At 41.9% G+C, this 15,568-nt stretch overlaps 1 protein-coding gene across 2 annotated transcripts in view; it reads right to left on the bottom strand.

Moving 5' to 3' along the window:
• The window catches only part of MICAL2 (microtubule associated monooxygenase, calponin and LIM domain containing 2), a 162,638-nt gene that overhangs the window by 28,475 nt on the left and 118,595 nt on the right, over positions 1 to 15,568 (bottom strand). For both annotated transcript variants that reach the window (XM_063117290.1, XM_063117291.1), the window contains 3 exons: positions 6,250 to 6,439; positions 4,480 to 4,652; positions 1,499 to 1,576 (listed from right to left, as the gene is read on the bottom strand). In XM_063117290.1, coding sequence (XP_062973360.1) covers positions 1,499 to 1,576; positions 4,480 to 4,652; positions 6,250 to 6,439 — 441 coding nt within the window. The remainder of the gene's footprint in view (positions 1 to 1,498; positions 1,577 to 4,479; positions 4,653 to 6,249; positions 6,440 to 15,568) is intronic.

Raw genomic sequence — 15,568 nt, 5'->3', positions numbered from 1 at the left:
TTGCTCTTCAGCCAGCAGAGCACAGCCAGACAAAATTGGGGTTTTATACTCTTCAGTAGAAGAGGATAAGACTACAAAATGAAACAAACCGACAAACCACGACCTATTCTTTGTGGAGTTTACAGCAACAACAGCAAGGATTTACTGGAGGCACATCGTTGTCAGACATGGGTTCTGGCAATTTCCCCACAGCTGTTGCACCCGAGAACAGCTTCAGAGCTTACATGAAGCACTGCCTGCCAAATGAGCATGTCACTCTTAGTGCAGCATGCTCCGTGTCTCTGGAGTCCACTGCATACCAATGGTAGATTCAAAGAGTTTCTAAACGACACGGCCATGTTTCCCTTGATGCTGAAGAGCCCAGATCTATAGAGTATAATACAGAGCATCAGAGCTAGGGGGACGATATGAAAAGGGACAGGGCTCCTGTGTCTTTAACAGTTGCATAGAAAAGGGAATTTCAGTAGGTGACATTCGTATGCATGCAGCACCTGGTGAAATTCCCTTTTCATCACAACAGATAAAGCTGCAGGAGCCCTGCCCTCTTTTGTATCTGGTCAAGACTGCAGGGCTCCTGCAGCTTTAACTGTTGTGACGAAGAGGGAATTTCACCAGGTTCTGCATGCATACAAATGACACCAGATGAAATCCCATTTTCTATACAACTGTTAAAGATACAGGAGCCCTGTCCTCCTGTCCATATGGTCACCCTAATCAGAGCACACCATGAGGCTATGCAGTGTCAGGGAGATGTCAGGTCCTATCCTAGATGCTTTCCTGATCTGATGAGCCCAAGGGTGATATGCAGAGAAACAACCAATTTGGCTTTTGTACATTTGAAACTGTGATGCTCATGGGCACCAGTGTGCCACAGACCACCACCTCTCCCCCAAGCTCCCTGCGTCACCTGATTTTTATTTTGTTTTAAAAGGTTTAAAAATGGGACACTGGCGTGCTGAAAAGTGAAGGGCTGCTCCTTCAGTGCCATCTTTACTTTGGGTTCATAAGAGTGTTTTTGTGTTTTGAGCTCAGAACCCACCTCTGCCTTGCATTTAGATTCTTGGGCAACTTACCTTTCTTTGAGTCTATTCAGCTTGCTTTCTGGAAAAGAGTGTTCTATCCACTAAGCCATGTCCACCATGGAAACCATTTTATGAACAGACATGCTCCCATCGTAGCCATTTTGTGAAAGTGCCCAAGACACACTGTCAAAATCCCAGCTGTGCCCACCAACCCGAAATGATTTGGGGAACCCCGGGTTAGAGAAAGGGTAAGGTGACCCCTCCCATATTGTTACTCTGTTGTCAAAGCAGTTTCCTTTAAAATTGGTGGTGGTGGGACCATCAGGGTTCTAACATACTCATTTTTTGCATTTAGCCTTTCAGCTGAAAAGTTGCGTTTAATAGAAACAAGAAATTTAAAATGGAACTTGAAGTAAATAGTGGTTTGATGAAGAATGCAGCAAAGACAATCTAGAAGCACCAATTTCAAATCTTACTTGATTGAATTTTCTTCTTCCAGTTCTGGTATTTTTTTGAAGTAGAAGCATCTCGAAGACTCTGGGCTCGTTGTAGAGCTAAAGGAAAAGATGGAAAATGAACTGGAAAATGATCAAATACAAAAGCATATTAAAACCATAGCAGGTCCCAAGCCTTTCACTAAGCAGATGAGCTAATTTTTGTTTGGAGACCATTTTTTTTATTATTATTCCATTCTCTGACCTGGATATGAAGTTCAAATGAACTGTTTTGCCCAGCCCACTAAAACATCCATGCTTGGAAACCCAAGCATGCAAGCTGTCTGTAGCATACTGGCACTACCAAACTAAAGAACCCCTGGATCACAGACTATGGGTGCTTGCAGATGAATGGCTCCTAGTACTAGCAACCAAAGGACATTCTGCAGCTATTCTATTTTTTCGTCCTTAATGGACATTTTGTAGGAGAAAACACAGATGGAAGAAGCAGTGGAAAAACATGGTAAGATGATGTTATCAGGCCCTTATCTTGACAGCGCTGGGTCTGCAGCGCGGGGTGGCACACCGACGCATTGGCGCTCCTTCCGACCATCTACAGCAGAAGAAGCACAGTTGCAGGCTTTCCAGTAGGTACCTGCGCCACCGCGCCTGCCCACCCGAACACACATGCAGCAGTTTTGGGGTGCCTGGGAGCATCTGTGCCCCCTCTTCCAAGGTTAGGGTTTGTTTGTTTTTAAATTGGCCTAAGATTAGTTCTTTTCTTTCTTTCTTTTGTATATACAGCTAAATGGGGGGAACAAGGGGGGAGGAATGGAGTGCTCCCTCCCTCACAGAATATCCAACCTTCCTTTAATTATTGTTATTTATTTATTTTAACATGGGTCCGCAGAGGCATGGAGCCTTGATCCAAGCTAAAAGAGTTGGGGTAGCTTTGGGGCTTTGCCCCTGGATCGCTTCGGAGTGGCGGCTTTGTCATGTAGATCACCTGCCGCCACTCAGAAGCTACCGTGGGGAAAAGCGCCCATCTAGACCAGCCCCTGACCCCTGTAAAACTCCATGAATAAGGCAAGCTGATTGCACATTAAAAGCCTTTGGTTGTATCCAATGTTAATCATACTTAGAGTAGAGCCGTTGAAATGAAGGGACTTAAGTTAGACTAACATTGGATCCAAGCCATTGTCTGGAAGCAGCCTAGGTGGCATAGGAAGTATTACAATTCTGAGCATTTCACATGAAACCCTGTTTCATTTTGTTAGTCTTTCCAGCATCTGTAATGTTAACCTAAAGCAGTACTGCCTAAAGAAGACATCTGGCATTAAAGGAATTCACATAAATAGCAGTATAGATGCCATCAGTCTAAGTTGTAGAGTAAAAATTGACAATTTCTCTCTTGCGATTCAGTAACTTCAACGCTTTCAGGATGGGCATGCAGATGACTATTTAAATGTTCATTAGCCACTAGAGGGCAACATTCACCAACCTGTGTTTTCTCCAGAAAGCAATATTTTTCAACGGCTTGCTATTGCTATTCATTCAACATTACATTATTAACTTTTGGAGAAGCCTCCATCACACAAGAGCTCATTTGTGCACTGCCATTTCTATAGCTCTTATTGTTTTACTTGCATGTGGGCTTTCACATTAAAAAAAAAAAAGAGGAGAAAATGTAACATTTGTCTTTCTTGGTAGAACTTAGTTACCACCATGACCATTCCCATGGGAATACACAGAACACAATAAACATAACTCTCACAAGTTGCTTCAGGAAGAAGCTAGTTCCGTTGCTCAACCCAATAAATGCTGAGAATATGAAAACATTGGATGGAGATATCAGACAACTGTCGGAGGGCAAGGGGGGGAAAGGCGGGGATGCATGATGTACAATGTGACCCCCTAGATGAGAATAAAGGCTTTGGAGATAAAGAGAACGGGAAGCTGATGGGAACGACCTTTGGAACACAGCTGGATCTTGGAAACAAAATTAACATCATTTGGACAAAGCACATGGGAGAGGGAAAGTCTGTTGCTGTTATTTCACATCGGCATGTTCATCTGGGCACTTCTTCAGTTCATCGTTACATTTCAAAAGATAATCTTTAATAAAACAGCAACTTAATTCATACAAGGTTCTTTGCCTGGGGTGTTTGGGTTAAAATATTGCCTTTAAAAGAAAAGCAAGTTATTGCTCTGCAAATTCATCTTTGCACCATACTTTCAGGCCAAGAGGCTCCACCTGATGTTCCTCTGAACAATTTTACATCAAAGGTAATAGGATCTAGAAGCCTGTGGCTGCAGAGCGAGGACAGGTCAAGTTGAAAAATCCAAGCATTTTGAAACAAAACAGGGCTCCGTTATAGTAAAAAAAGAAAAGAGAGAGAGAGAGAGAGAGAAAGAGAGAATATATATTTCTGTCAATATTATTGTGTCTTATGGCGCTTACATTATAAATATACAAGTTAAGTCATGTGCATTTTAGGAACTGTTTTCGATTGTTAAAATGTATGGTATGATGCTATAATAAATAATAATAATACATTTATTTCTTACCCGCCTCTCCATCTGGATCGAGGCGGGGAACAACAATAATAATAAAATACATAAAATACTGATTAAAAACATACTATACATTGTTAAAACATCCCTAAAAGCATACTAAAAGCATCCTAAAATTCCACTGGATAGGACTGCCAGAAGAGATCAGTCTTTATAGCTTTCTTAAATGCTGATAGACTGTTAAGTCGACGAGTCCCCTCCGGCAGGCCATTCCACAGTCTGGGCGCAGCAGAATCTCTGTATCACAACCATCACCAACTTCTACAGTTGCAGAATTTAGGATCCTTTGAGAGAACTTAGAATCTTTAAGTACCTTTGTTAAATTAAGCTACCTTATCTTTCTACGGATATCCATAGCTTTTAAAAGACACCTTGCTGATGTGGATTGGTTCAATTGCTTTGGAGCCTCTTAGTAAAAGCGTAGATATTTACTGACTAAATTAACTTACCATTTGCAGCTTTGGACTTTTCATGGCATTCTTCCCCTTTCACCAAACTTGCGTTTAACAGAAAAGGCCTTCGTGAAGGTGGAGGATATCTCCTTGGCTCAGGCAGTGGCAACAACCCTTTATTCAATTCAGAAATGGATGAATTGCCATAAAAATCAGGTTCTAGTTCTGAGCTAAGAAACAAAAAGAGAAAGGCTTGCCATTGGAATTAATGTGAGTGCGGCAATTTACGTATTCCCAGCAACTTAATAAGCCTGATTGAAAAGGCATTCGCTACATCAATTTTACATCTATTTTCCCCTTTGGGGGAAATTGAGGCAGTCTGAATGTTATACTGAAATCAGGTTCATTCTCCCTCTCTCTCTCTCCCTCCCCCCCACCGCCCTCTCTCTCTCACACACACATGGGTTAATGATAGACCCAGTAGGTTTTTTCAATGTCTCTGTGTTAACGCATTGGAGATATTTCACATCAGTTCTTCCTTGGCCCCTTCCCATCAGAGGTCACTAACAGGAAAATTATAAATTGGCTGGCCTTGGCAACTGCCGTTAAGAATGAGCACATGACAAGGTTTTTGTTTTTGGTTCACTTTTTCAGGTCATTTTTGGCAGGCCCCATTCATTTTGGTTTCCATTCTACATTGATTCATTCATCTCATTTCTCTTACTGTTTCAATTCCCTCATTGATTACAATGGAGAATCAATCAATCTTATGATTCCTATAACTTTGGAATTTTCCATCCAAGTGGCATAAGGTTTTCAGGCATTTTGTTAGTCCCTTAAGGCATTGGACATGCTAAGTTTAAGAGAGATTGGACAAAGGGTTCCCATTTGATAAGCAATTAAATAAGGAGTGGCATGCTTCTATTGGATAGTTTTCATGACTTTTCATTTTTAGAGCGCTCCAAGGTCCCTGATCCTCCACCCTACAGAATGTTCCCTGGTTGTATCAATTTGCAGTACAACCCAATGCCCTCTTGTCAGTTTCAGGAATCCCTTTTCATTAGTTGTTGTCATGTGTTTTTCTTAGATCGGAAAGAATTAGAAATGAAGGTAGATCTTGAAACAAATTTTGGCTTTGAAACAAACATGCACCCCTAACTAATTATACACCATTTCCTCCCTACATCTGTATTAGACATATTACGGAGACTGAATCATTACTGAACTTGACCACAATCCTGCAAACTCTGTACACAAATTTCAATTGTTCTCACGGCCATCTATAATGTGTGACATGCTCTAGTGCAAAACCTTTAACCCCTTGTGCTCCTTGACCTTTTCCCTTTTGATGTGCAACATCAGAGTTTTATGGATGTTATGTCAGATCAGATAGCTGTTATAAATGGGCGTTGCTGGGGTGGGTGGGGGGAAGCAGAAGTAATTTAAAGCAAAGGGCACCTACATATTTATCATGGTGAAGGTTGCGTTCTGCAATATGCTCTTTCTCATTCCAGAAAACTCTTAATAGCCCTTAAATACTGTGATTTTATCAAAGCCAATCTTGATTCAATTACCTCCTCTCCTCTGTGTGACTCAGACCATTGTGTGGGATGCAAAGATTTCCTGCAAGTGAATCATATGCCTACAAGAGGCTCATGGCAGCTGTAAAAAAATCCTGGTCCATCATCCTTCCCTCTCCCATTCCACCTCTCGTGTTGATTTTAACAAACGGACTTTACTGTGCCAGGATTTTCCTTTAACTAGCTTTTACCTTCCTTCTGGGAAATAGGCTAATTTCAGTTATGAAATAGAAGCACCCCCAAATACCTGCTTCCATCGCTGGTGACCATAACCCGAACAGCTAGAAGGTTATGTTCAGCCATCTCTTCCTCTGGGGTAACTCTTACCAAGGCCCACTCAGAAGACACAGAGGGGCCCCTGCCTCTACAGTTGAGTTCAGGGATGTTCTTGAACTTCTTTGGGGAGGTTGGTTGATCTGTCGGATGGTTGTAGCAATCTAGAGAAAATAAAGAACGTGAAAACATGCTTTATCATATCACAGTTTACAGCGCAATTCCTTGCATGCTTAGACAGAAAAAAGTCCTACAAAAAGTTTGTATTTTATGTCTAAACATGCATAGGATTGTACCCTCAGTCAGTGATAATACATAGTTTATTCAAGGATGCTTCAGAGGTCAACAGCAGTTGTTAGAGAGGAAGTGTGAGCAATTTGCACTTCTCCTGTTTGCACTTCTCATTTACCTGGTGAAAACACATGCGACTTCCCGTCAGAAAGATGCCCCAGCACTGATTGCTACAGTGATCACTCTGTGAAAGTTGAATTGGAAACAAATTCCCAGGCTTAGCCTAAGCATGCTGCTTTGATAATAGAAATCAGCATTGGGAAACTGTAGCTAGTTCGTAAATTACTCATTTTCATACATTGCATTCACTATTCAAATATACCCCTGGGAACAGTCAGTGTGCATTACTCAGAAAGCTTCTTGAAAGCTTGAACATGCCCACAATGGTCATGTATGCAATACACTATAACAAGAGTGTTGTGTGACAAAACCAAAAGTAGATGCCCTGGATTAACAGCCTTGTGTAGAAAAGCCCTTTAGCAGAGTTAGACAAATTAATAGACAATAGTACCATCAATGGCTGTTGGCCATGAGTTTAATGGAACCTTCATGTTCAGTAGTATTACACCACTGTATAATAGATTCTTAGGATTTCTGCTAAAAATAAATAAATAAATAAGGTTTAAGATTCTCCAAACTCAACAATAGAAGTGAGGCAGGTGGCTACCAGGTGGCCAAAGGAAGTGAGGCAGGTGGCTACCAGGAGGAGGGCCTTCTCTGCTGTGGCACCCCAGCTGTGGAATGAGCTCCCTAAGGAGGTTCGCTTGGCACCTACATTATATGCTTTTAGACGCCAGGTGAAGACCTTTTTATTCTCCCAACATTTTAACAATCTATAAATTTTAAATAACATGGTTTTAAATTTGTAATTTTGCATTGCTGCTGTTTTTATCTGGTTGAGCTTTTATATTGTATTTTATATTATGGTTTTATAGTGTTGTTTTAATTTTTGTGAACCGCCCAGAGAGCTCCGGCTATTGGGCGGTATAGAAATGTATTAAATAAATAAATAAATAAATAAATAAATAAATAAAATCATTCTTCTACTCTATAATTAATAATCTAAGCAACTATTTATTAGCTTTCTGGCACAGAGCCTAGTGAAGTGAATATTAAGGGCCAAACTGTACATGATAGATATGATTTGTGACTGGCTCTCCCTGACATCCATTACTTTCATTCAAAAAGTTAAGTGCAGCTTTGGGAAAGGGGTCTGATCTGCATTGGAGCCATGGCACTTGGGAAAGTTTCTAAAAATTCTTCACTGTGCCATGCAATTTTCCTGACTTTAACTGCTCTTCTGTTCCCAAAGCTGCAGGGGTGGGTGGGTTATAACATGGCCTGGTTCACATATCACAACTCAGCCGTTTTTAAAAATTATGAACAAGGCCAAATGCTGGTGCATAATGCCCAATCACTCCCACTTTGGAGTGGCTAAACAACCCATCGGCCTTCTGTTTAGGGTTTGGTTATCACTATGTGCAAACCTGGAATTCTGGCTTGTCTTTCCCCTGACAACCTAGAGAAATAACCCAAGAAGAAACCATGGTTTATCATGATGTGTGAACCAGGCCAAAGGGGACATCTCCTTTCCCCTCTCCCAAGCTAAGAGCAGCTCTGACACTTCAAGTGATGCGCATCAACGCTACAGGGAGAAAAATTAAATCTCTGTCCCCACCACTCCTGATCAGCTCCTATTGCATGGCTTCTTTTAAGAAAATCCAGTCACAGATGTCCTACATCACATGTAGTTTGGCCCTAAGAAACTTGGCTAAATCTGAGCAGTGAATTTGTGAAGCCTTTGGATCTGACCTATCCAGGAACCTAAACTGAGTGATCCTAACTCTCATACAATCATCTTCAGAGGCCCACAACTGAGACCCTTCACCTTCAAAAGTCAGACAGGTGGTAATGTGGGAGAGGCCTCTTTTGGCTGTGGCCAAGATGGAATGCCTCCTCCTCACCCTCAAGGATGGCATCAAGCCTGATTCCATTCTAGCACCACGCAAAAAACCTTTTTTATTTATTCACGAATCTCAGATCATCTAAATGGCCCTATGGATCTTTACTATTTTTACATGGATCTGTTCTTGCTTTTACTTGATTTGTGAATTTACTTTTTGGTGGTTTTATTTCCAGTTTGGGACTTATGCAAATTGAAGGGTGGCTTATACATTTTAAGAAAATGTATCTTTCTTTTTGCTTTTTTTATTATTATTTTGGCTCAGTCCTGCAAAGTGTACTTTCATTGACAACAACATTATTATTATTATTTTAAAAAACCCACCTGGTGAAGGCAAGGGAAGTCACGATATAGCTTTTTAAAATCCTTGTAGAGCTTCAGCAAGCATATTTATATATTGTTGCATCTCTCATAGTATGCCTTTTTGGGGAATCTGTAGTCCAAAACATCTGAAGAATGTCAGGCTGCCTACTTTTGGACTAGTCTAAGCAGCACCAGTGTATCTGGTAGCGACCTGTCATGTATTTGCCTCATTGGGGTTGACCACCGTCCTCTCCAGGTATTTGTATTTGTTTCATCTGCCACTAGTGTGTTGGACTATGGATGTATTTCTGGTTTGGGATTTGCCCAAACCATAAAAAACTTTTTGGAAAGTGGGTTGTATACAGTGGAAGCTGGTGGCTTCAACGTCAGTGGAACAGTGAATCCATTCCAAGATTCAGTCAGAACTTTAAAGGAGCTCTCTAAGGTGCAAAACACCTGGAGCAGATTCCCTGCCTCACTGATATCAGAGCTGCCAGTCTCCAACATAGTGAGTCACAATTTGAGTGGGTGTTGAAGGATTCCAAAAGTCCAATTGAGCAGGTCAGAATCCACTGGAAATGCTGATTTCCTAACAGGGTGACTAGAGAATATGGGTTGGGTAACAGCTTAAGACCTTCAAGTCCCAAAGTGTGTGGCTTCGTACTAGAAAATGCAGCGTTAACTAATTACCCATATGACTTGGACATGGAAGATAAATGGGAGTCAAGGAGCAGAAAGCCAAAGTGTAATGGGCAGAGGGTTATACACAAGAGATTATGACGCAGCTCAAATGTTTGCCTGTGGGACGGTTCTGAGCAGCTGTTCTATGCCTATAATTATCACAGCTCTCTCCTTGCATTCTCAAACTGCCATCCTACGTATCTTTTGGCCCGTACACAAAGGCAGGCTCTGAAAAAGCTTTCCAACTGGCAATGGAAACATAGTGCAGAACCAGGACAATGGTTTGCCATTCAAATCGTTCAACTCTCCTCTACGTACCATTTTTTTTTTGGGGGGGAGCATAATTGAACGGCAGGTTACGATTGCAACAAACCCACCTCATGCAGCCTCCTTGTTACAGGCACAGAAAAATCTCAGCAGGTCACAGACAAAAAAGAAAATTCACATGTCTGATTATTTTGATGCATTCTCCCTTCCTCCCTCAAAAATAGAGACAGAAAAGGATTCATTTTGTTCACTTTGCAAAAGCAGGTCAAAACTGAAAGAGGACAGGAATCGATACTCAGCAGCAGAAGTAATTTTCCAGAAAGCTATAACTTTTCGTTCCAACCCAATTAAGCACCCTACTCACAGACGCATCGGTGCAAGCCAGAAGCCATGAAGGTGCTCCTGTAATCAATGGGATTTAAGTGTTACATGCACACTTCAGTTCCACTGAATTAAATGGGACCAAGGGATACTTAACTTTCTCTAGTGTGTGTGGAAGGCCCATCAAATGACCTCTGATCATCAATCCTATGCCCTGGTATATGCCCCATTGAATTCAGTAGGGTGGGTTCTAGAAGAGCACATGGCATTGAGACATCTAAACTGGAAAATACATGTACCAGGTACTTCTTAAAGGACACAAATAACCCATTAATTTATGAAAATCAATAGAAGTAGAGCCATTATTGTAGACAATTCAGTTTTCCAGAATGTATCCATATCTTTTATGTAGACATATCATAATGCTTATATATTAACCTATGGCAGGTGCCTCAAAACCAGGGGCTAAATCCCGCCCTCCCAGGGTATCAGACCAGTATTCCTGGGTTTACCGCTCTTTCTTCCTAACCATCAACCATTTGGTGGTTTCCCAGTATTTCTGCATTTTCCTCCATTCTAAATAGCTGAAATGTCTCTCCTCAGGCTTAGTTGCTGGCAGTAAAAATCTAAGTTAAAATATACTGGCATTTGGGATATTTTTGGTACTTTGGTTCACTCCCTTTTGCCTGCGGCTCCACTACCATGCAGCCCCTGGGGTGTCTCCAAAATGCAATTCAGCTCTCAAGGCTGAAAGAGGTTCAACCCCTTCAATCTATGGTGTGGACAGTTTTGGGCACCCCATCCCAAGAAAGATATTGTAGAGCTGGAAATGGTGCAGGAAAGGGCAACCAAAGAGAGGTACAAGGAAAAACTACCCTGCTAGAGTCGTTTTATAAAAAGGCAACTAATGCAAATAAATTAGAGAGATAAGGTTCTCAGAGCCGGCCCTACCATTAAATAGAATGACGCTGTTGCTTTAGGTGGCAATTGCTGGGAAGTGGCAGCAAGCTGTTGAAGACCTGTGTGCGAGGTGGCTTGCCTCGAGTCCCCGAAGCTATCCTACTGCCTTCTGGTATGGTAGAGGATGCTGTTCTATCCCCAGTTTCAAAGGAAGACTCAGCTGCCAGTTCAGTTGGCTTTTGAACATGGCAGAAGCACAAGATGCTCTATCATATGGCTCTCTAGAGCCTACCCATTTTGAGAAGCAGGACACTGGTGTGATACAGCTTTCCTTATGATACTATATCAGTGAATATGCCCTTTTGTGATAGAGGCGTACAAAACTATGCATAGTGTGAAGAAAGTGGCTAGGGAGTCATTTTTCTCCCTCTCTCATAATATTAGAACCCAGGGTCATCCTATGAAGCTGACTGGAGGAAGATTCAGGACAAATAAAATGAGGTACTTCTTCACACAACACGTAGTTGAACTGTGGAATTCACTGTCACAAGATGTAGTGATGGCCACCAATTTGGATAGCTGTAAAAGGCAGTTAGACAAATTCCTGAATGAGAATGGTGATGTGCTTACCTCCAGAATCAGAGGCTATATGCCTAGGTACACCACTTGCTGGAGAACGTGGATGGGAAAGTGCTGTTGCACTCATGTTCTGCTTGTGAGTTTCCCATGGGCAGCTGGTTGGCCACTGTGTGAACAGAATGTTGGACTAGATGGACCCTTGGCCTGATCCAACATGGATCTTCTTAAGTTCTTCTTCACATCAGTGAACAGCCCTTAATGCAACTTCTGAGGGGTAATTTCATTTATTTAGAAAAGGGGGATTTAGACCATGACATTTTCTGTAGGGTGTTGAACCTCTTTCAGACATAGGCCGAATTCCACTTTGGAGAAGCTCCCAGGAGTTGCATCCCAGGAGTGGGTGGTGCCAAAGATACCAGCATATTAATGGGGAAGGCCAAGATACCAGCATATTAATGGGAGAAACCTCATCCTTACCAGGCTTTCTTTTCCTTGGGTCTTCCCCGCAAAGCTGCGATTTTAAAAAGTTGCAGACTTAACCCAACTATTTCGCTGGAGCAATGTGAATATGGTGCACCCGCCATCTCTCCTCACTCTAGTATCATGATGGAGGCATTCCCTGGGTAGATGGCGACCCCTGATTGGCAGGCCTGGTGAACCCAATGGCTGCTGGAAACTCTGCCCCTCCCTTTGTGTCAGGATTAGCTGCCGCCACACCACAGCAAAGGAAACGGAGGGTTTTGTTTAACGCAGCGGCAACCCGGCACTGTATAGGTAGCCTCACAGTCAGTCCCATCAGGGGTTTGTAGCAAAGCTTACAACAGAGCAGGAAACAGCACAAAGAGTGATAATTTAGCATTTCAGGAGCCTTATCATTCTATCAAATACAGGGACAAGGTTCCCCCTCTTTTCACCTGATACATACATGAAAGGTAAATTTGTGTGTTTCTGGAGGGCGTGAGGCAAAGAAAGTGGAGCCTGTCCAATGCCTAAAATTACCACAAGACTATCTCTGTCTATCAGTAGGGCTCAAAACTTGAAATAGCTTTATAGCCTCCTGGCGTAAAGGCTTTCAGAATCCTGGTAAACACTGTGAGTAAATCAGAGATGACATCTCCCTGCAGGGAGGGAATCCACAAAGCCATAAACTTCTTGCACACAGCAGGGCAGAACTGGGATGATAAGGAGATATTGTTAATTACTTTACAAAGGATGATGTGATTACCAAGAGCTAAGTAAATTACACACAACAATCCTTGGAAGAAGACTGAATCACAGACTTAGAATCTCTGCCTCTCTCTCTTCTCTCTCTCTCGCTCATGCAGACGCACACGCACACAGAGAGAGAGAGAGAGTGAGTGAGAGATTGCTCAGTGTTAAAGCACATTGCTGACTTTAAAATTAAATCACAGTAAATATAAACCAGGAAAGTGTGTACACACACAGACACACATTTAAGTACAGTTTCCAGACATGCCAACACTGATATGGGGGAAACAGCTAGGAATGAAAGTGCATGGAAAGGAAGTTGGAAGAACTCAACTGAATGAGGAACGCCTGATAGAAAGGCATTTTGGGAATTTGGAGGGGAAGGAAGCATGTGGCGGGACAGGGTTGCAAGGGGGGCTGTGTCGCACATGTATCACTCTTCCTGACTTATTTCCAGTTTTCTGCCTTTGTAGGTTTTGTGTGTGTGTGTGTGTTTCCTGCCTTCTCTTTGTATATGTTAGGCACATTTGTTAGTCACATCCCTTCGCCATTAAATTCAGATAGTGGGGAAGGAAGCAATCCTCACTTGGTCATGACCTGGAGCTAATGAGCTCCCTGCCACAACAGCAACAGGCACACACCAAATCCCAACCACCACTCTCTTGCGGAACTATCAGAAACCTTGCAGTAGACATATCCATTTTAAAACCATTACTGCGCTGGGATGAATCTGTACAAATGCCTCACTAGAAGAATTTCATTGCTCAGTGGAAATCTATTACCTATAAGGTGCCTTTTATCTTGTAATCAGCCTGCCTCATTTATAGGAGGCCCTGAAGACATCATTTTTCTTGCCACACACACAAATGTTAAGGAAAGTAAGACAGAATAGTTGCAGAATGTCTTTTGACATGTAGCACTAGCAGCCATCCAATTGAAAGCACCTTCTGGTGTTTTTGCTGCAAGATGTATGCATCTTCCCTCTGGAAACTGGAATCCATTGTGTGTATAATTTAGTTTGAAAGTCAAAGGTAATGATTGTATACTTGGGTGCTTCGAGCTACAACTTGGCTTATTTCTAGGGTGTTCATCCATCAGTTGGTTGGAGTCCCCAACTATTTTCCTGTTGCTAATACACAAATCTTGTTTGCTTCTTTAAACAGAAGCTGAGCACTTCCACCCTTAAGACAGCAAAAAATAAAAATAAAAATCACTTATATGGAATAAGCTTGAGGCTGAAACATACATGATATAAGGTTGGCTAACAGTAATGTATTACTTTGTTGGAACATAACTTTGTTAATCTTCTGTGAAAGCATAAAAAGTAGATGACTTTTCAGAACATCTCCACTGCAATGAATGAAGGCTGCAGTAAAATCTGAGATTAAATCCCATGACCCCGATTTTGTAATCCCAATTTTTCAGTGGAGTGACTTCCTCCATTACTGGGTCTCTTTTTTTCTTTTTCTTTTTTAACTTGATTTTTGCCACTCCCTTGGGCAATGGCAAAACTCCCAGTGGCTGCTTTATGGGCATGTCCTCTCCCTACAAATGATGCTCCATCTTGACATAGCATCATTCTGAGAGGGCTACTGGTGAAAACATGACAGCTACCAGTGGTGGTTTGGGGTGGGGGTGGGGGGGAGACAGGCTGTGTGATGGATGATTTGCATACACCCAAAAGATCAGCCCTGGTATGGAAAACAAATTCCAGGGCTGAAACCTTGAACAAATAAAATACTGCTGCAAAGTCAGGCCAAGTATACCAGATTTCCTACAAAGTGTAGAGTGCATGTTCTGCTAAAAGATGTCGAAAGAACTGAGTCAGACTTCTCTTGGCTGTGTCAAAAGGGCACTGCAAAACTGCCCCTACATGCACACACTGGATGGAATATATTTCCTTTTTATGGAGCATATATTCCATGGAGACTTGCTAAAAGAAGGACAATTTAGATGAGAGTGGCAACACAGGAGGAGGAACAGGACTGTATGAAGTAATATGATTAACTTGACAAGTAGGTTTCACTGCTGGCTATCCTTCAAACGATGCTTGCAGAAACAAGTCTCAGGCCTATATTTGGTCTGAACATCAGAAGAGGGCACAGATTTACTTCCTGGTTTCTTGCTTACACCAAGTTTAGCTCAACCTATTCCATTAACGTTGCTCCGAGAGAGTCAGGATATTCAAGCTAGACATTTGAGCAACGTTGCAAGCAAAGGAAACATTCGGTTCTCACGGAGCTGAAACTGCATGAACCATTTCAACTGTACAGTGACAAGCAGTTACTGGGTTCCTGTAAACATTACAACTTAGCCAACCCAAACAAAAGATTGGATTCTACAATGATTTTGAATCCGTGTGTTAAACCGTTATCTACACTTTCACAGCAACAAAAATAAATCAAATTAGTTATTAATCTGGACAATAGCCATTCCTCTTAGGTCCAACTGTTGAAAGAAGGGAATAATCAAAAGATTTTCTTTTTAAATTGAGGCAGTTTTTTTTTTTCCTAAATAGCTGCAGGGATGTTTCCCCCCCTGCACAAATAGTCCAGAAACGTATTATGCATTCAGTTCCTAGAGACTCAAATGTGGCACCCCAAAGGCACCCCAACCTGCCCACACACCAGATGCTAGGGGGAAAGGCCAGCACAAAGCGGACTCTGCTCCATGGGCCTGCGCAGCACATTTCATTAGGGATTTTTTTTTAAAAAAAGGTGAACATTTATTAAATACTCAGTCATAAAGGATCTTATTTTTATTCGTTTATTTATTAAAC

Source organism: Elgaria multicarinata, chromosome 2 (assembly GCF_023053635.1).
Source record: "Elgaria multicarinata webbii isolate HBS135686 ecotype San Diego chromosome 2, rElgMul1.1.pri, whole genome shotgun sequence".
NCBI lineage: Eukaryota > Metazoa > Chordata > Lepidosauria > Squamata > Anguidae > Elgaria > Elgaria multicarinata.
This window is presented reverse-complemented; position numbering and strand designations above follow the sequence as displayed.